At 41.1% G+C, this 21,081-nt stretch overlaps 1 protein-coding gene and 1 long non-coding RNA gene across 12 annotated transcripts in view; one reads left to right on the forward strand and one right to left on the reverse strand.

Annotated features, from left to right (window-relative positions):
* The window catches only part of nav2a (neuron navigator 2a), a 201,212-nt gene that overhangs the window by 157,309 nt on the left and 22,822 nt on the right, over positions 1 to 21,081 (forward strand). For 10 of the 11 annotated variants that reach the window (XM_058089756.2, XM_058089757.2, XM_058089753.2 and 7 more), the window contains 5 exons: positions 12,974 to 13,103; positions 14,411 to 14,729; positions 16,817 to 17,507; positions 18,668 to 18,887; positions 20,698 to 20,981. In XM_058089756.2, the coding sequence (XP_057945739.2) occupies positions 12,974 to 13,103; positions 14,411 to 14,729; positions 16,817 to 17,507; positions 18,668 to 18,887; positions 20,698 to 20,981 (1,644 nt within the window). Of the gene's footprint in view, positions 1 to 9,717; positions 10,048 to 12,973; positions 13,104 to 14,410; positions 14,730 to 16,816; positions 17,508 to 18,667; positions 18,888 to 20,697; positions 20,982 to 21,081 lie in introns of those variants that run through there. The other variant, XM_058089761.2, reaches the window with a different exon arrangement.
* The window catches only part of LOC144901589 (uncharacterized), a 229,652-nt gene that overhangs the window by 74,907 nt on the left and 133,664 nt on the right, over positions 1 to 21,081 (reverse strand). The gene's annotated exons all lie outside the window — the stretch shown is intronic.

Genomic DNA, 21,081 nt, shown 5'->3' on the forward strand with positions numbered 1-21,081 from the left:
AACAAAAAAAATGACATCAATATTTAGTAGATCCCTCTTTTGCATTAATAAATGCTTCCCAGAAAAGTGGAAAAGTCATACTAGGTTTCCTTTAACTAGGACTGTGTCTGTGGTCTTCCATTTCCTCACTATGTTCCTCAGAGTGGAACCTGACAGCTGAAATCTCTGAGCTAACTTTCTGTATCCTACCCCTAGACCATGATGTTGAACAATCTTTGCTTTCAAGTCATTTGACAGTTGTTTTTAAGCTACCATGGTGCTACTCTTCAGAGAAGATGCAACTTGCAATTGGCCACCTTAAATACCCTTTCTCATGATTGGGCTGCACGGTGGTCGAGTGGTTAGCGCGCAGACCTCACAGCTAGGAGAACCGAGTTCAATCCCACCCTCGGCCATCTTTGTGTGGAGTTTGCATGTTCTCCCCGTGCATGCGTGGGTTTTCTCCGGGTACTCCGGTTTCCTCCCATATTCCAAATACCAAACAAATGTTGTGTTCCAATAATTAGTGTTAAAGGTATTCAAATCAATAAAACAACAAGGGTGCCAACATTTATGCACCTGCATACTTTTGTTATATATATTGTACACTTTTTGTAAATCCAATAAACTTAATTTAACATCTCATACATCAGTGTGTTTTTCTGCTATATGATATATTTAACTGAAATTGCTGATCCAAGCAACCGGGGATTTATAAAGGAAACTCTTGAAAATTACCACGGGTGCCCAATACTGCCATCAGAGCAGGTGGTGGACTATGAACGCTATATGTTTTTCAAACATTGTGTGGTTTGTGAAGGTCTAAATGTCTTGTGATCCATATTTGCTGACTAGGCGTGGTACCTGTTTTATATGTCCTCTTATGTGACGCTGCCTATCTGTGTGGATGGGTGGTCATGCGGGGGAGGGGAAACATGTCGGGTGTTGCTGTGATATTGAGGCAAAAACCATGTGACCCTGCACAAGGGGCCACCGGCTTCAAAGGGTCGGGGTTCACCTTTAAGCCTTCACGCTAAAACATTCGGATGGAGCCCAACATGCACTAATGAGGAGCGTAAAGGAAGCAGCACCAGGAGCCTTTGATGGAACAGCTTGTTCAAATCTCACAACACCACTCGGTGCAATCAGATAAGATTGATCTGCAGCCCCAGATTATTGTACAAAAATAGTTCCACCACATACAGTATGTGTGTGAAGGCCAATTAACTGTTTGCGTGTCTGTGTCTGTTTTTATCCTTGTCATTTATCTGTGCAGCTGGAGATAGAGGAAGCCATCCATAACAGCATGTCCTCTGATTTGAATTCTTTTTGTTGAAGGAGACAAAAGAGTCTGTGTGGTGTGAAACTGGTTTTACTTAGCAGTTGCCATATGAACTCACTGGCCAGTGCACATAGATCCACAATTTAATAAAACAATACAAGCAATACAAGAAAGTAATCAAAACATTTGCCCTTTCCAAAGGTGATAATGCTCGTATATGATTGACACTGACAGTATGCCTCTCCAGTCTAATAATTACTGTAATTAGGGATGTCCAACAATATCGGCTGACTGATGTTATATGAGCTAGCTAACAATGCCCATCATTGGGACACACCTATTTCGACTATGAAACCCTCTAAAAAAATCCCTGCATGTTTTTTTATGTACATGCTATGATCATTCATTAACACGTACACTGATGACAACATGTAACAGTTGCAGTATCTTGCCGTATTTTGATGATTTCAAACACTACCAAAACTTCTTTCTTCGCCGCATTGATACAAGCTAACCAACACAAAGCCTTGCTAATCGCTAGTCTTAGCATCGTTCACATACCAAAGAGTGGATACCTTGCTCTCGATTTCGCTACAAAGACTCAAAAAGATGCTGCCTTGCCGTCAGCATTTTTTACCGGAGGACTGGAGCACACGTCTTGTGCTGGAAGACACAGCCATCCCAAGGAGAGAGGACATCGTAAGTGTTGGTGCCACTGTTGTTGACAGAACTAGTATGAGTATGTATCAGTGGTGTTTAAAATTATCAAGATACGGCAAGATACTGCAACTATTACATGTTATCAGTGTACATGTTAATGCATGAGTTCATAGTCGAAATAGGTGTATCCTGTAGAAATCCTCCCCCTGAGGCCTCTAAGTAGGTTTCGAATAGAGGATAAGGGAATCTTAAAGAACCAAATCATAGAATGAGAACCAGATTGTTTATTACTGACAACAATACCTAATACAGACGTTCGGTTTTATCTGCAGTCCCTGTATGCCTACAAGTAAGCGGGTCTTATTACAGCGCAGCTGCACAAAGCACCCTTCCTTTCCCTGCCCGGCCTTTTATACACTCAAGATTGTGTATGAGCCAATCAGCTTTCGTCACTGCCCTTGCTTGAACCGCTTCTTTCATGGTGTTTCTGCTTTCGTTTGTTCGCAGGGCCATCAAGGCGTCTCTGCTTTTTTTTTGTTGCAAAGCAACGTACTCGATGTTTCCACCTTAACTGTCAGTTGTCATGGTTAGTACTTTTTTTGTGTGGGTGCGTGTATAAGTATCTTTTGTCTGCATTTGTGAGACTATGTGTTTGTTTTAGCTTTTATCTTTAGCCAGCAAAATTAAGCAAATACCTTCAATCCCAATGATAGCATTGTAAGATAGCTGAAATTAACTTTGATTGAAATTTCTCATTTATAATGCACAAAAAAGGAAAAGACATATGTGTCCATGTTTCACATAAGGCTTGTGAATGATGGGCAAAATTCCCCCAAAAAGTGCAGTTCCCCTTTAAGATATCCGCAGTTCCCCTTTAAGATATCCTATTAGAGCCTGGCTACATTCTCTCAGTCATGAAGCTCGGAAGGCACTTTCTATGAGCATGCAGCTGCATCTCAAAGATAAAACAGCACGCTTCCGACCTTCACAATAAAAACACTTAAGGATCTCAGAAAAATGATCTTCAATTTGCAATGAAAGGGCTGATTATGCAAAGGGAAGTAAGGCATCTTACTTTAATTGGTCATGATTTGTTAATGACTTTTGTTAAGACAAAATGTAGCATTATTTGTCTCGTTTTGTTTGTTTGTGAAATGCATGCAGTTGCACCAAAGTAAAAAAAAAGCATAATCTCTTCATTGCACGACATGTGACCTGACATTAGATTGAGTATCAGTATCAGTATCAGTATCAGTGATGAAGTGCTGGACTAAATATTGAATATTGGTTTAAAAAAACAAAAAAAACAATGTCAAGCTTCTCCAGTAATTTGTGTTTATACATATGTTGTAAGTTGCCGATAATGTCTTAAACCTCATGGCAGAGAATGAATAATGACTGCAAAGAAAGTGGCAAGAAGCTTACACACTACCGCTTTCAGTAGTCGATCACAGACATAATGTTGTTTAGGCTAACTTAAGTGTCCCGCATTGGCAGCTTCAAAGACTTAAAGACTATTTTCCATTAGAGCGCTAACATTACTTCAAGGTGTGTTGACATTATTGTGTCTGCCCACATAATGTAAATTCATGTTATTGTAAATTAGATGACTGTTTATAATTCTTTACATGAGCTGTCATGATGGTTCATTGTCAGAAGTAGACACTGTCTGCAACAGCTGAGTTTCACTATTGCACACAATTTGCATGTGTGCAATAGGACCTCCCTAAATATGTATCTCTCAGAAATTGTGTTCTTGAATGGTCGTGATTTGATTTGTATATAAAATAAATAAATCCAACCACGACCATTACCATTGCAATACAGTACTGGAATCGAATGTTATATTTTCCATTTCCTGTAATGATTGATGAATCTCTCATAGCAACAGGATACGTTTATTGACATAATGCAGTATTTCCCTCCAAGCTCTCTCAGGGTGTTTTCAAAAGTTAGGCTTAGTCATATTGTCCTCGCCTCAGGTCTGATTTGCACACATACAGTACATAGAGACACACACTCCCCTACCTTTAGGTTGTTGGCAGTCCTGTCTGGACTTGAGTTGGTCCCATGATGCCCTCAGGTACAGGAAGTGAGAGGCTGACCCTCTGTTATTGACATTTTTCTTGAGCAACCCACAACACCTGTCCTGCCCCCCCCCCTGCCTTCCTGTCTCTCTTCTTTGCCGTACACTTTCCCCAAATGAGTTTTTTGGACCTGACTTCTTCCCGCCTTCTAGCCTTATTTTAACGAGCAAGCAAACCAGGAGTCATAGCACATCGCTCCATGTGTGACGTTCCCTTCAAACCTTATTTGCATTTCTACTGGAAATAGCAACAACCTGTCAAGATTGACCCCGGATGCTGTGTCAGGACGTCTCGCCAACACAAACCCTGATTGGCAGTGTGTGTGTGTGTGTGTGTGTGTGTGTGTGTATGTGCATGCTAAGTTCAGTTGAGTCCTTGTTCTGGAATAATGTTTAGTTCATGATGGTTGCAGGGTCTGTCAGTGTTGGGTTAGCAGAATAATTGGCACCACTCGGAGTCGTTCTACCTTACACTACTTAGTTGGTGATTTAAAACAACTTTTAGATGACATAGCATTATGGTTATGGTAATGGTTTAATTTCATTTGAACATGCATCAGATTACAATTGAATGCATCACATAATCAGTTCACAGTTCCACATGTCCAAAAGGAGTAGGAAGAAGCAAAGCTTATTAAATCCTACCCCTCCATCTGGTACTTTTACAATCAGTAAATGTTACATTTGTTCACTTCCTGCTTTCCATAATTTTTTTTTTAATAATGTACCTCGTACCGAAGTACGAGGTGAAATGACCATCCAATGCCATAATGGGTACCATAGTAAGTGTCAATATAGTGATATATATAGCACATCATGACTGGTTCAAGACTCTTCATCCTTGTATTTAGCAAACATCAACTGCTTGTATTGTTTCTTGAATTGGCTCATCGTTGTGCATTGTTTGAGGTCCTTACTCAATCCATTCCGTAGTTTGATTCCACATACTGAAATGCTATGGCTTTTTAACGTAGTCCTAGCATAGAAGTATTTCAAATGTACGTAGTTCTTCCCTGAGATCATATTTCTCCTCTCTTGTAGAGAAGTATTGGATGACATTTTTAGGTAATTGGTTGTTTTTAGCCTTATGCATTATTTTAGCTGTTTGAAGATGAACTATATCAGCAAGTTGAAGTATTTGTGATTTTAGAAATAAGGAGTTAGTATGTTCTCTGTAGGCGGCATTATGAATTATCCTTACTGACCTTTTTTGCTGTACATTAGTGTTGTCTCTTTTATGTGTAGTGTGGTTTAGTCTGTAGCTTTCCATTTGTATGGCATCTCTGAGTTGGTATCAGATGACGAATAAATAGAGTGTTTGTTTGCGTATACTTGGTGTTCACATTGTTGATGACGTACATAGTGTGAAACTTTAGAAATATTTCAAGTCATTGGAGAAAAAGTCTTATTATATTACCTGTTTGTCAACTTCCCGTTCATTGAGACCATGTTAATATTTGCTTTGAGATATCACCATCCACCCCTTCCCTTTGTTTCCCGTCTGCTTGTTTTCATTCAAGCAGCGTACACAAGACAAAGCAAATAATTTCCTTCTGACTGCGTTTGTCTACTTTATATAAATCCCTTCCAGCCATATTTATGCAGAGAAAAGCATTCAGTGTGACCGTGTGTGTATCTTTGTGTGCTTTTCAAGATATGGATTTCATCACAGGCTGCCATATGAGATGTGTTAACTGTTCTCCCAAGCTCACACTTGAAACACAATATATAGACTGAGAACAAATCTATTGTGTTTTTGTATACTGGTTATTTATTATCGAGATATACATTACACAAATCTTAGTGCATTATATTGTGGCCTACAAATGTATGATGTGTTTTGTTGACTAAGTGCAAACAGTTTTAGGAGTTCACTTTCATAGAGGTGGTTCTCCGTGTTATATGGTTACATACCCCCCCCCCCCAATTAAATGATTTTGGTCCATAAACACGAGACTTGCTGGACTAGCTAGTTACAGGGGGGTGCACCGTGAACGAATAATCAATGTGCTCAGTATTAGGCCACACAGTCAGGAGATCGGGAAGACCTGGGTTTGATTCTCAACCCTCCCACATTCGCAAAACATGCATGTTAAGTTAATTGGTGACTCCAAATTTTCCATAGGTATGAATGTGAGTGTGAATGGTTGTTTGTCTATATGTGCCCTGTGCCCTGTGCTGGCGACCAGTCATGGGTGTACTGTACAGCTGGGATAGGCTCCATCATACCCCCGCGATCCTAGTGAGGATAAGTGGCATAGAAAATGGATGGATCTTCAACAGAGGCATTGCAACGGAATGCAATGGAATGTGGAAGGATACCAGCCAACTCGACACAAAATTCCCCCCCAAAAAGTGCAGTTCATCTTTAAAATAAGATTATTTTTCACATGTGAAAATTACTAGACAACATATTTTTTGGGGGAAAATTATCTCTTGCTTAAAATTGGACATTTTTGCCTTCTTGAAATGTAGTTTCTGCAGTGTAGAAGTTAATTTGTCTATTTAGGTGTATCCTAAAGATCCGACTTACACCGAAGCTTGTCTTCCACTACAGTCTCGGAAAGGAACTCGTACATACTAACCCAAGGACCACCTCTAAATGCACCATCCATTCATATTCAGGCCCCTTCAAGCATTAATATCTATCATTCTGTTCAAATGTTGTTATATCATATCTGTTGGGACCAACCATTGTTGTTATTATTATTTAAACATGTTGCAGAGCAATGATCTAATACGTCAATTATGCTTTGGTTGTTGCATGTGGAGCACATCTTTCCTCCCTTTTAATAGGAACATCTGTCCCAATTCAACACAAGCAAAGGTTTGTATCTCAAGTCTTAGGGCCAGCTATGTTCCCCTATTTCCTTTAGGCCACAGTATTCATATCGCAATCATGATAATTGATGTCACATTTGGTTTCCGTAGTTTAAATGTAATATGCAGATAATTATGCAGATAATTATTTAGTTAGATGTTTGTCAAGAAACAAAAACAAATAATGAATAGTAGTAAAACAGTTTTTATTTCCTGAAGGTTCATCATGGTGGATCATCCGGTGACACATTTATCCTAAGAGTATGAAAGAATGGAGTTTGCCTCTTGTGGCTGCAAACCAATACAACCACTAACTGTTTATTTTTTGGAGCCTCAGGGGTCCCAAAACTATGGGACACAGGTGTGTAGCTCTGCACATCCTTCTAGCACTTTTGTGTGTAGTGTGTTAAAGTAATGTATGTGCACACATGGATGGAATTCCACATTGGTTCCAGTTGACTTTTAAATGTTCCTTTTTTGTTGCAGCAGTGGAATCAGTGTGTGTGTGCGTGTGTGTGTGTGTATTCAGAGATGTCTGTCCCATGTGTTTTTCGTGTGGATCCGGGTCAGTTGGTTGAATGAGAGTGTGTTGACATATCAAACAGAGCGAGAGAGAAAGACACAGAAGGAAGTTTGCTTGAAAGGGAAGCAACCGGAGGGGTCTTCCAGCTTTGATGAATCTCTTGGATGCAGATAGCAAATGTTTTTCAAAGAAGGAGACAATAGGAACACACATTCCTGAGTTTAAAGTCCAATCATGTAATTTCTCGTCAGTTCAGGGACAGCTGTGCCATTTTCATTCCACACGCCTCCTGGTCTGTGGCCCAGAATGTGCCGGGCCCCTTCGGTGCCTCTTGAACCTATTGCTCCATAGGTAAAAGGAGAGATCCACAGAGGGATATAGATCTATTTTTCTTTTTAAAGACAGATGCAGATGAATCTAATGTTGTGGTTGATGAGCGTATATTCTCTTATGAATGCCATTAACTAGTCATGCCTAATGTGACTTTATGTAAATATTTCAATTGGCAATCAGAATCCCTTAGCCCAAGGGCCTCAAACTTGTGTCCTGCGGGCCACATTTGCCCCACGGGCCGCATGTGTATATGGTATCCTGTACCCAGAAAAAATTATTACGTTTGATTAATGTTCATGTTAAAGGTTAAATAACTGTTAATAGTTATCCTCCCTATCCGTGTGGAAGTGGTAAGTTTTTGGCTATTTAAGTTTAAAGGAAATAACTTGAAGGCTACCGTTTAGGTCGCTAGCTCTCTAGTTTGCGAGTTAGCATGTGTCTCAAGACCCTGCAGTTGCGCAATATGTTGTAAATAAAAAGAGTATAAATGTGACTATAGTCGTGTTTTGTCATGTCTACAGGGCTCTAATAATGCTTTGTTCATTTTAATCTAAAAAAAAATAATTTGTTTACCCACCAACTATATGTGGTTTCTTAAGTTTTTATTATTTGGAGTTTTGTTATTATTATTATATTTATTTATTACTGATGGATTGATTTTCTTTATTCTTGATTTGTTTATTTATTTTTCATCTTATTTTGTGCAGAAAAAAAAATGAAGATATTTGAGAACAGTGGAATGTTTTATCAGAGCTTTTATTGTAGAAAATCGGAACCAAAGCACTGAAAAAGTTTGTATATTTTTCCGTTTTTAATAAATGCGTTTTTTTTTTTTTTTTGGAAAACCTGATACAGCCCAGCCTTGCCCAGACCCTAGCTCCAGTGGCCCCCAGATAAATTGAGTTTGAGACCCCTGCCTTAGCCCATTTTGGCTGACTTTACGATACTGGCTCATCGGTTGCAATACCATGTCTGCAGAATATATCCCTGCCAGCTGTCAGCTAGTTTGAGATGGCCCACTTGTCCCCAGACCCCAGTCCCCTCATCTCTGTTTGCCTGTCTGCCCATCCATGTGGACAGAGATAGAGATTTGGGGTGGTATGGGTCAGCTGTAGGGTTTGGACCTGTAGATGCCTCCCCAACACAGGAAATCCCCTTACTTCTAGTCTGCAGCTCTGTTGTGGCCATGTGCATATTTGTGCCTGCATTGTTCCTATGTACAAGCGCCAGATTCAGACAAGGGTTTTTAGAACGGGGGATTAGAATACGTCAGGGCCGGCCAACCGGCCGCAGCCTGTAGGGACACAAACATACCAAAAAAGTTAAACAAACAGTCTTTTTCTCAGAACACACGCTGGCACTCCTATTGGCTGACACTTTGCCTCCCCCACTCTACTCGTCTCTTTTGGTTTGTCCTCTGAACTTTGACCCATAGGGGAAAGCAGAACACTCTCTAGAAAGATCTACGGTTCAAGACAAAGTCTCTCTGAGTAATGTCTTGATCGTCTATGTCACAGAAGTGCAAGTGAGGAGGTGAAATAAATGCTTTTGTGGTTTTTGCAGCACTTGTCATTTAATACATACAATGGAAAATGATGTTGAACCAGTCCTATTCTGCCCAGTGGCGCTTCCTCCCAGTAGCAGCTTGTGGTTAATGCCCAGTGTCCCGTGATTGCTGTAAAGAGCCTGGTTGGTTGTCAACTAGCGGGTGGCTTTGCCAGGAGGAGGCTGTGGGCTGGGCCACGCCGTTTAGTCCAATCTCTAATTAGACATGTCAGGGTAGATCTGTCTGGGAAATTGCACAGTTGAACACACACACTTGAACCACAGCGTGGAAATGCAGTAAGGCAACAGTGGGATGAGGATTGTCCTTCAGTTTGACTCTGTGATCATGCGGCTATGACTTGTGTTGCCGTCTGATTTGAATTTGGCTGAAGTGGCTTATTCAGAGCGTGGGCTGTATGTGTGTGTCTGTGTTTGTGGGTGTGCTCTATTAGTGGCACGACCTCAGCAGTGAACCAGTTAACAGTCCTGGGGGAGGTTCATGTTACCAGCAGCAGGGCAGGTCCTTCCCCTTTCTGTCCCCCCTTAAGTCTGTCTCAGATAGTCCAGAGAGAGACAAACAGTACCCAAGGGATGGAGCATCAGTGCAGCAAGTGACAAAGGAGCTCCATCTAGGAACTCAGCCAAGGTGAGAGAGCGAAAAAGAGAGAGCGAGAGAGGGTGGGAGACATTGAGGGAGCACGGAGAGAGAGAGCAAGGGGCATTTGGCTCTCAGAGGCTTGGAGTCATGAAACTTTCTGTCCAGCTTGACGCTTTCCTGCAGCGCTCTGGTTCCCACGGCAACCCAGGCACCCTGAACAGGTAGATGCATGCACTTGTGTGTGTGTGTAAAGCTAATGTAAAAGCATGTCAAGGAAATGTCTTTCTAGCAATGACTTTGATTCATTCTTGTTCAGGAAGCATTTAGATCTTTATTGGGTTTGTGTATGTTTCTTCCTGTCTGGACTCATAGCTTTGCTTTCTTTCTGCTGTGTGGGACTTTCCTCTGTGGCTGCTGTGGGCTCTCATAATCTCTCAGTACCTTTGAGCCTGCATGGAAGCTTTCAACTCCAAAGGTTGTTGAATTGCTGGTCTCTCGCTCTTTGATTTATTATTCTCTGCAGGTGAAACTAAAGTGGTAGCATCCATTCTGTTAGCGTCATATGTGGAGTAGGTCGTGTTGTATATATTGTAAATATGTCATACAGTAAACCTCGGATATATCGGAAATTCGCTCACAACGGACAGATAAAAAAGAACCGATTTTTCTGTAATGCATTTCCAATAAAAATTCATTGCATATATCGGATTTTTTATAACGGATTTCACCCATTTCGGACAAAATTTCCAATGCATTTCCATTAAATTTCCCTCGCATATATCGGATGCCCGCATTGTGGCGCTCCGATTCGCCGAATCGTGACAGGCCGCTATACGACGTCATTTGCAGCGTTGCCTGCGCGATTTATATTCACGTTTATTATTCAAATTTAGGACAAATATAAAAGTGAGTGACGTCAATAATACTAGCACAGCAGTGAATGAGATCTTAACCTCACTATTGGAAATAACGTAGGCCTGACGGGCGTAACAGGGCCTAGCTTAATTAACAATTTGTTATGCTCAGAGTCCAATAAAGTTAAATTCTCATTACCTTACGTCTCTTTTCATTGCCCAGTCCAGGTACATTGGAAACATAGTCAAGGAAGTGCCTTTTTATAACGGATAAAATCCGATTTACGCATATAACGGATATAAATCCGATATATGTGTAAAACGGACATTTTCCGGTATACGCATATAACGGATTTCGCTTATATCGGACAAAACCAGTGGGAACAATTGAATCCGATATATCCGAGGTTTACTGTATAACAATATCAAACGCTTCCAGACTTTAGTTATGTATTTCAGTGTGTATGCGTGTTCTCCGGAGCAGTCAACCATTCAGTGACCATCATCATCAGCCTCCCTCTGATTCTTTCAAAGCCATGTTTGCCAACCACCCTGACTTCCTGTCCCCCACCAAATCCCAACTCACACACACACACACACACACCAATACATTCATTCATTCTGCATCAACTCCCAGCATGTTTGCTCTGTTCAGATGGGTCTGTTTGAGCATGTCACACCCCCGAACACACACACACACACACACCATGATGTCACCCCTCCAGTGAGCCTTTGTTCATGTGATAGACAACCCCATTCAGCCTGTGTGCATATATTGTGTGTGTGCGTGCACGCACCCAAGTGGAGGTCATTTACATTCAGAACAAAGAAAGAGGAAAGAAACTCCAGGCAATCAGAGAGCAAAATCTTATTCCCCTGATTCCCTCCCTTATTTGAGCATATTAGACTATGAATACATGTCAACAATAGAGTTTCTTTTCTTGTCAGCTTTAGATGCTTTTAAACCTGTGAGGTCGATGATGCTGACTCATTTCATCTTTCTGGAGTATTCGTGAGGAGGTATGATACCATCTCCCATCCTGACTCTTATACAGGTGGTTCTTGGATAATGAACGAGTTTTGTTCCTAGACTGTGCTGGAACCTGAGTATGAGTGTACGCCCCTCTGAATTGTCCCAGATTAGTTTGGAAGGATAAACACGGAACCCATGACCCCTGTAGCATTCATTAGCATTCAATACTATGAATGCGGAATGAAAGTATGTGGAATCAAACTATGGAATGGATTGAGTAAGGACCTCAAACAATGCACAACGATGAGCCAATTCAAGAAACAATACAAGCAGTTGATGTTTGCTAAATACAAGGATGAAGAGTCTTGAACCAGTCATGATGTGCTATATATATCACTATATTGACACTTACTATGGTACCCATTATGGCATTGGATGCTCATATCACCTTGTACTTCGGTACGAGGTACATTATTAAAAAAAAAACACACAAAAAAACCTTAAACTGTATCATGGAAAGCAGGAAGTGAACAAATGTAACAGTTACTGATTGTAAAAATACCAGATGGAGGGGTAGCTTTGCTTCTTCCTACTCCTTTTGGACATGTGGAACTGTGAACTGATTATGTGATGCATTCAATTGTAATCTGATGCATGTTCAAATGAAATAAAACCATGACCATTACCATTACCATTACCATTACCATTACCATTACCATGACCATGACCATGACCATGACCATGACCATTACCATTACCATTACCATTACCATTACCATTACCATTACCATTACCATTACCATTACCATTACCATACGTAATGTTTATCCTTAATGATTTTCTCAACAGTCTGGCAGTTTGGAACAAATCAGTTTAACTTTAGTTCTCAAGCAAGTCTTGTGCAGGCAAGGGTCAGTCACCGGTTTCACGGTATGAAAAGGTCACGGTCTTCCATCATACCATTTCTGCGGGATCAGAAAAGGGGGTCCACACGGGCACTACGTAGAAATACTCTGTCACGCCCTATATTATTCCTTGCAGTCGGAAATGGGCTTTGAAAATCGGACAATTTAACAGTTATGGCATGGATACGGTTGCACTGACATTCACTGCCTTGTTAGCAGTTTAGTCGACAAATAGTCGAATACCCTAATATGGTATCTAATATAATATATTTTCAATAAAGGTAAAGTATGGAAAAGCGGTAGAAAATGAATGAATGAATGGAATTGTTATAGTTCATACATGTTAATATTCTGTGAAAATGAAGTTCTGAATAAATTCTAATAAGCCTTATGTTTTTCTGTGTTGCTGTTCCAGTTGGGATGACAGCAGCTCTGTGAGCAGTGGCATCAGCGATAACATCGACACAGATGACATCAACACCAGCTCGTCCATCTCCTCGTACGCAAACACACCTGCAGCCCAGCGCAAAGGCTTCAGCGCACAGGTAACATCAGGCATATCACGACGTGAAATAACCACACTTTTATTTAACACACTTTTTACAATTGTCTTTTAGAACTGTTAGTCATTGCTAATTATTAAAGGGGACCTATTATGCTCATTTTCCGGCCCTTTGTATTGAGTTGTGGTTTCCTACAGAGCAGCTACACACGATAACCAGCACAGAAAGCTTTATAGTTCTTCCAGAATCTGCACCTATTCAGTTGCATTTCTTTGGATTTCATGGTTCCTGCAAAAACAGTGTTTTAATTTATTACATCCATGGCCCGCCTGCAGGCACACCCACTCCGCTGTGGTTGGTCACACTCGTTTTTCAAAATGTTGGCTTTTAACTGGCTTATAGCCATGTCTATATAAGGAAGTCTGCCCCTCTGTGACATCACAAAGGGGCGGTTTTACCACGCCTTTTGAAACAGAGTGTTTTGAGCCATGCCAAACTTTGTTCAGGGCTCACTTCCAAATGTGCAAAATTCATTATCTGAAACTTTGGCTTCGTTTAACACGGGAATACAACATTCTAACTACAAAAAAAAGCATAATAGGTTCCCTTTAATGTAAACGTAAATGTGTCATTATGCATTATATGTGGCTTCTCAGGCTTTCTCAGCACTAATGCTAATGTTGACGTAAGCCTTGAATCAATATGAACCACCTTGATTCACATAAGGGATTGAATGTAGTGAACAAAAACACTCAAGTTGTCTGAATCATCTGGAGTCTGTACTGTACGTGCCTCAAATTGACTGCATGCCGTGAACAGTGTGTTTTCAGTTTTCCTGGGCCAGCCCTACTGCATTTTCGTAGTGTTACCTTGGCAACTGCAGGAACAGCTTAAAAGCAGCTGTGATTCCTCACACAGCTGTAATTTAACGTCTGACTTACGGGCTACAGAAGATAGGCCAACTTCGGTCAAGTTGGACATTTCTAGTCTGACTCACCTAGTTTCATGGGTTTTGAAAACCACACAAACATTTGAAATTGTAAAGATGAGTGCGATCCGCTACATGGACCTTTGCCACCAGTGCCCACTTTGCTGTAAATAAGTAATAACCCTGATTGATTGGGCACTTGACATGTGACAGTAATTGAAAGATTGAAGTTGGAGCAGCTATACTTCCCGTGTATACTTCAAAGTGATATATAGGATGCAAAATACTTGAGATTTTAATTTCCTGAGTGTTGATGCTTTTGTCCACACACATCTTTCCGAGATACAACTTAAAGAAACTTTATTCAGCATTAATTATACATATTGTGTGTGTATGTGTGTGTGCACCTGTGTGTTCATAGCCTGTGACAGATGCGGAGAAGCACTCGGCCTCCACAGTGGTCCACCAGGCCTGGGCAGGAGACGAGGTGAAGAGGCCAGACAGAGGGTCCGACAGTGGGGTCAAAATGGAGCCGGGCTCCAAATGGAGCCGCAGAAACACTTCTGACATTTCAGATGAGTCAGACAAGGGAGGATCGGGGAGGAAAACCCCCTCTGTGTCCCACACTGGGTCCTGGAGGCGAGGCATGAGCACTCAGGTGGGGGTGACGTCCCCTCGGACCAAAAACAGCAGTAGCACAGGTTCCGGAAGTTCGGTCACCCTCAAAACCTACAGTTCAGGTAACATTCTTGATTATTAGATTTCATGTTACTGATGTCTGATTCTGCTCATGATACTACTTGAATTAATTTATCTCGTTTGAATGTTTGAGTTTAAATGTTTTTTGTATTATTAGTTTAGCCTTCTGACTGTCACGTACATATGGGCGAGTGTCCATATGCTGCTGTTTGGCTGATGATCCCACCGTGAGGCTTTAAAACTCACCATACTCCGCCAAGTGTTTTATTCTCCAAAAATTAATTATTCAATTAAATGAAAATAAATTAAAGCTTTTTAACATGCTACCCTCATAAGATATTTTGTGGCAAGTTTATGTAGTTAAGTTCCACATGGCCGACATGATGTTTTTGTTTTGGCATGTTCTTGTTGAGGCTGCACGGCGGTCGAGTGGTTAGCGTGCAGACCTCACAGCTAAGAGAACAGGGTTCAATTCCACCCTCGGCCATCTCTGTGTCTTTGTGGGGTTTGCATGTTCTCCCCGTGCATACGTGGGTTTTCTCCAGGTACTCCGGTTTCCTCCCACATTCCAAAAACATGCTAGGTTAATTGGCGACTCCAAATTGTCCATAGGTATGAATGTGAGTGTGAATGGTTGTTTGTCTATATGTGCCCTGTGATTGGCGGGCGACCCCGCCTCCCGCCCGAAAACAGCTGGAATAGGCTCCAGCACCCCCTACGACCCTCGTGAGGAAAAGCGGTAGAAAATGAATGAATGAATGTTCTTGTTGAAACGCCAGTAGTGGAACAAACCAAAACAATGGCCAGTCCAAATGATTGTATTCATTGAACACGTTCATTTTTCTAAGAACATTGAACTCAACGGAACGTACTATAAATAACTTGTTGAGATTATGTTAGAATCAGCGCCACAGTTTAGGTCCAGTTATTGCCTGACGAGAGATATTTGCACTCCTTATTGTCACTGCCCACATTTTACTAGCGGGCGGCACAACACATGAAGTACACGACTTGCTTCATAATGCATTACCCACAGAGCATTGCACACACTAGCGTGACAATCCAGCAATTCTTAACAGGGACTCCTATAGAGTTGTGGCAGCTACACACAATTACAAATTTAATTTAATTTAATTTAATTTAATTTAATTTAATTTAATTTAATTTAATTTAATTTAATTTAATTTAATTTAATTATTATTTATTCATTATTTTATGTCCTTTATTTATGCTTTTTAATCAGTGCGGACCTACATATCTGGATGTCAACTGAGTGTGACCAATCACAGCGGAGTGGGCGTACCTAAATGAGTAAATTAAACAGACCGTTTGCAGGAAGTCCACTGAAATGCCGCAGAAAGAGGTGCAGATTCTGGAAGATCTAGAAAGCTTTCTGTGGGGGTAATTGTGTGTAGCTGCCACAACTCTATAGGAGTCCCCGTTAAGAATTGCTGGATTGTTACGCTAGTATGTGCAATGCTCTGTGAATCAATTGTTTTTAAAAGAAAACTATGACATCCATCATCACCTAAAACTGTTCATTGTTTACAATTATGTATTGTCCTTATTTATTAATTTAATTTAATTTAATTTAATTTAATTTAATTTAATTTAATTTAATTTAATTTAATTAATAAGGACAATACATAATTGTAAACAATGAACAGTTTTAGGTGATGATGGATATCATAGTTTTCTTTTAAAAACAGGATCAGTCTTTCATTCTCACTTTTTACTGTAAAAAATTGAAATGAAATGAACTTTGAACTAGTTCAAAATTGAAATGAACTATGAACGTGAACTATTCATATTTATAGTGTGTGAACTGAACGTTGAACTCGTTCATGAGAACTATGAACTTGCACAACACTGGGGAAGTGGGGAAGTTCTACTTTAGCACACTCCACAAACATACTGAAATGCACACACGTATGTTTGGCTTAAAAATATCTTTGGTAATAATTTTGCAGGTCAGGATTAGGCGATACTGTTTTTTCATGATCATCATTCACTCATTAACTTTATATAGCATAAATGACTACATTATAATAAAAGTACCTGGATTTATGTATATATTCATCTATTTATATTTATCTACTATTTATTTTCATCACTGCCTGTCCTGTAGGTAAAACCGATGATGTCAAGGTATCAGAGAAGGGACGTCTTTCTCCACGTTCAAACAGCCTACACCGATCACCGTCTGATGCTGGACGCAGCAGTGGGGATGAGACGAAGATGCAATCAGTCTCCAGCAGCCACACACCGACAGCCAACTCCCTCACACACACTGTTTCCGATCACCACACACATGCCTCCCGTACCCCAACTAGTACATTTGGTTTCAAGAAGCAGGGCCATGGCATGGCAACCATGGTAACCGCCAGTGGGGCCACCATCACCAGTGGCTCAGCCACTCTGGGGAAAATTCCGAAATCTGGGGCCCGCTCACTAGCAGGATTGAAGGCAGGTGGACCGGATGGGGTGTTGACGCTGGGCCACCACGATGATGCCTTCCTCCCTGTCAGTGCCCGCTCTACACTTCAGTACCGCAGCCTGCCAAGGCCTAGCCGCTCTGGGTCGGCGGCCCGCAATGGAAACCGCTCCTCCACCAGCAGTATTGAGGCCGCCGTGCTCTCCATCACATCACATGGGAAAAATGCAATCAGCATCTCCAAGGCCAATGGCTCAGCCGGTCTGCTGGCTAATCAGACCGATCGGGAGAAAGGCGTCTCAGAGGTTGACAATCTCAGGAGCGGAGGAGCAGCAACGGTTCCTCTAACAGGGAGACAGCAAGTCTCCTCACCTACACTACGCAGGTGGGCACACACACACAAACACTGTAAATATATATAAGGTGGGTTCTGCTTGTACTCTCGCTGTAGGAGCGTTGAGTAATAATCACATGTGTGGGCATGCTTGTTGGATGCCTTCAGTCATTAAGGTCAAATGAGGTCATTGCAAAACATAGACTCAACTTGAACTCAACTGATCAACTTCCAAACCTCAACCTTGGCCAGCCTTTGAGGGAGGGTGTGGTGCGGGGGTAATAGGAGTTTTATCTCAGTGCTGTGCCCTCATTAATGTCAGGGAGTGATAACTCTTCAAAGAGGCTTCATGCTTCTGTTCTTGCCCATGACGGCTCTACTCCTCACAGCCTGTTTATTAGTAGAGGCAGGAGAGAGTTAGAGAGTTACCACTGTGTGTGTTGGTTATGATTGCATGATGCATAGAGTGGTTCTCAATTATTTTCTGACATGCCTCCTCTTGGGGGCATAATTTGTTTTTTTTTATGTGTCCCATAGTCATAGGTAGCTACTACCACTGGGATATGCAGTATACCAGTCTCATGTTATGCATATTGTGCATCATCTGTTTGAAGCAGATAATACATTTAAATGTGTAATTTTCATATTTGTAGATGTTCGAAATCTCTATGTAAATGGCTAGCTCAAAATAGCAGGGCCGCACGGTGGACGAGTGTTTAGCATGTCAGGAGATTGGGAAGATCTGGGTTCGATTCTCTGTGTGGAGTTTGCATGTTCTTCCCGTGCATGCGCGGGTTTCGCTCCACATTCCAAAAACATGCTAGGTTAATTGTCCGTAGGTATGAATGTGAGTGTGAATGGTTGTTTGTCTATATGTGCCCTGTGATTGGCTGGCGACCAGTCCAATCTCGCCCGAAGTCAGCTGGGAGCATACCCACCGACACTTGTGAGGATAAGCAGCATAGAAAATTATGAATGGATGGTAAATTAGCAACAAGCTAACATTTGTTGGACTGCATTTTGTTTATGCTGAATATCACAGAGAAAGTGTGTCTTCTGCAAGTAATAATAGTAATAATAGCCTTATTTCTGTATATTCAGTTTATAGTGCTTGAAATGGAACCCAGTCATCTGGCATAGACAACAAATGTGGAAAAGCTTAGTTCAGTATTTCAACTAATTATCTGTTCTATACACTTGATTCACTACAGGTTGTTTGGTGGGAAGACGAACAAACAGGGTCCAATCACCACCGCTGAGAACATGAAGAACTCCACTGTTATCTCTAACCCCCACGCGACCATGAATCATGTGACCACAGTGGTTGAGTCCCCCGATGCAGGACTGGGAGGCATTGACAGTGAGACCATTAGCCCCATGTTTGGGAGCAGAGTGACAGGATCCGGCACAGGGACACTCGGTAGCGAGCAGGTGAGAATCCGACTCATACAAATGAATGAAAAATGAATAATTGAATCTGTTTACTTCTTGCTGACAGCTTAAGTTGAACTATAGAGCATGGGTGTCAAACTCAATGGCAAAGGTTTTGCACATTTTTTTTTTACATTGTGCATTTTTTGTGTCCATTCATTCCTGCTTAAAATGTCTACTTTCCGTAAAGTTTGCAAATATATGTTCGACAGTACATATACCGATAAAAAAATATTTAAAAAATGTAAAAAAACATCCCAAACACAACCCAGAAGAGTTTACAGCTGTATACTAGGCAGATTACGCATTTCCCTGCATGCTTTGCTGTAGTTAAAATGGTCACATTTTGCTCTGAATCTGGCACCCTTTGGAATGGTTGTGAATGTTAGTGCATATACAATATGAGCCTGAGTTTCTGAATTTCTCTGCAGACAATTTTGAATGGAACTACAATTACTGGTTGGATATGGAAGCCTTGTGTAACTCACAGTGCTTGTCATGTAGTTGATGTTTGTTATGTTAGTATTCCCACAAGCCTCACTTAAGCCGCCATACTAAAATTAACTTTATTAAAATGTAATTATTATTTTTCTTCAATGGAAGTGACATATTAATTAGTGAAAAAAGGCATATGACATTTGTTTTCCGCGTCAGATATTTGTTCTTACCATGTGGTCTCACAAATGTAGCCTTGGACTCTCATAATGTTTTGTGCTAATCTGTGAAAGGAAGTGAACTTGATTCCAACAAGAAGACAAAGTTTGGCTTTATCTTACAACAGATGAGAAAAACAGGCTTGGTCTGGAAGGCAGAGATCACAAGTCTGCGCTTGCATCCTTCGTCATATTAAAAAATGATTCACGTAACCTTATTAAAAATGGTGTGAATCACAAAGTGACAACATAAGATTATGTTAAACAATAAGCAAACCCATTATTTTAGGAGTGGAATTACTCTTAAAGTCGAATTTTGTGGCTTAACTCTGTCATGATTTTTCACAAATGTAATTAATAAATCATGGCTGCACGGTGTTGGAGTGGTTAGCGCATAGGCCTCACAGCTAAAAGACCTGATTTCAATTCTCGGCCAACTTTGTGTGGAGTTTGCATGTTCTCCCCGTGCATGCGTGAGTTTTCTCCGGGTACTCCGGTTTCCTCCCACATTCCAAAAACATGCTAGGTTAATTGGTATAGGCTTGGTATTGGGATAGGCTCCAGCACCCCCGCGACCCGAGGATAATCGGTAGAAAATGAATGAATAAATAATAAATCATGCTGTTTTGTGGTTGAATAAGGCTTATTATTAGTCAAAACATATGCATAGTTACATATTTTCTGCTGAAATTGAGCATTTTCAAACACAAAAATGGCTAAATGATGGCAGAAGATGCATTTAAAGATGCTGTAAATGATATGCATTATTCTACACTGGTCACTAGGTGTCAGTAATGTTACTGTAATGTTCAGTGAGACACACAAGCACCAGACTTGATTGGCGGAATAACACAACTAGCACAATAATCCCTCATTAAAATTCTTATTACAAACACAGGCTAGTGTTTTGGTCACAGCCTATGCCATGCTAAAACACAACTTTCAAACCCCAGCATCAAGTATAAATAAGGGATCCAAATTCACTTAGGTCTGGAACCAATTAACGGTGCTAAAAAAAGATTCTGTATACAGTAAATTGGAGTACTTGATAACAACAGCGCCATACATACAGTATCTGCAAACATCCCATACTCATGGTGAAGTCTACTATTTTCAAAGATTTACATTATGTAACGCCGTTTTTGTTTTTCCCGCAGGCCTCCAGTCCCGGCTCCGTCTACTCCTCAACGGGACCTTCCAACAGTCTAACATGGGGTACGACATTCAGCGGGTCCTCTGCCCAGAGCAGGGAAAGTACACTGGGTGGGCACGGCGGTACGGGCAGCATGGGCTACCCTTCTGTCAGCAGCATGCACACGAGCAGCGAGTCCATTGACATGAGCCTGGGAAGCGCCGGGGGAGGAGGCCATGGGACACACAGGGAGGACACCTTGTCCGCTTTGGGTCGCACTGGCAGCATGAAGACGGGCATGTCGGAAAGGTGAGAACAAAAAAGTTTACTATAGTAACCCTACACTTCATTAACACAGCATTATTATTATTGAATAATTATTCAATTTGACACATTACCGTGTTTAATT

This window comes from Doryrhamphus excisus, linkage group LG13 (assembly GCF_037039965.1).
Source record: "Doryrhamphus excisus strain RoL-2023G ecotype Guam linkage group LG13, RoL_Dexc_Guam_v1.1, whole genome shotgun sequence".
Taxonomy (NCBI): Eukaryota; Metazoa; Chordata; class Actinopteri; order Syngnathiformes; family Syngnathidae; genus Doryrhamphus; species Doryrhamphus excisus.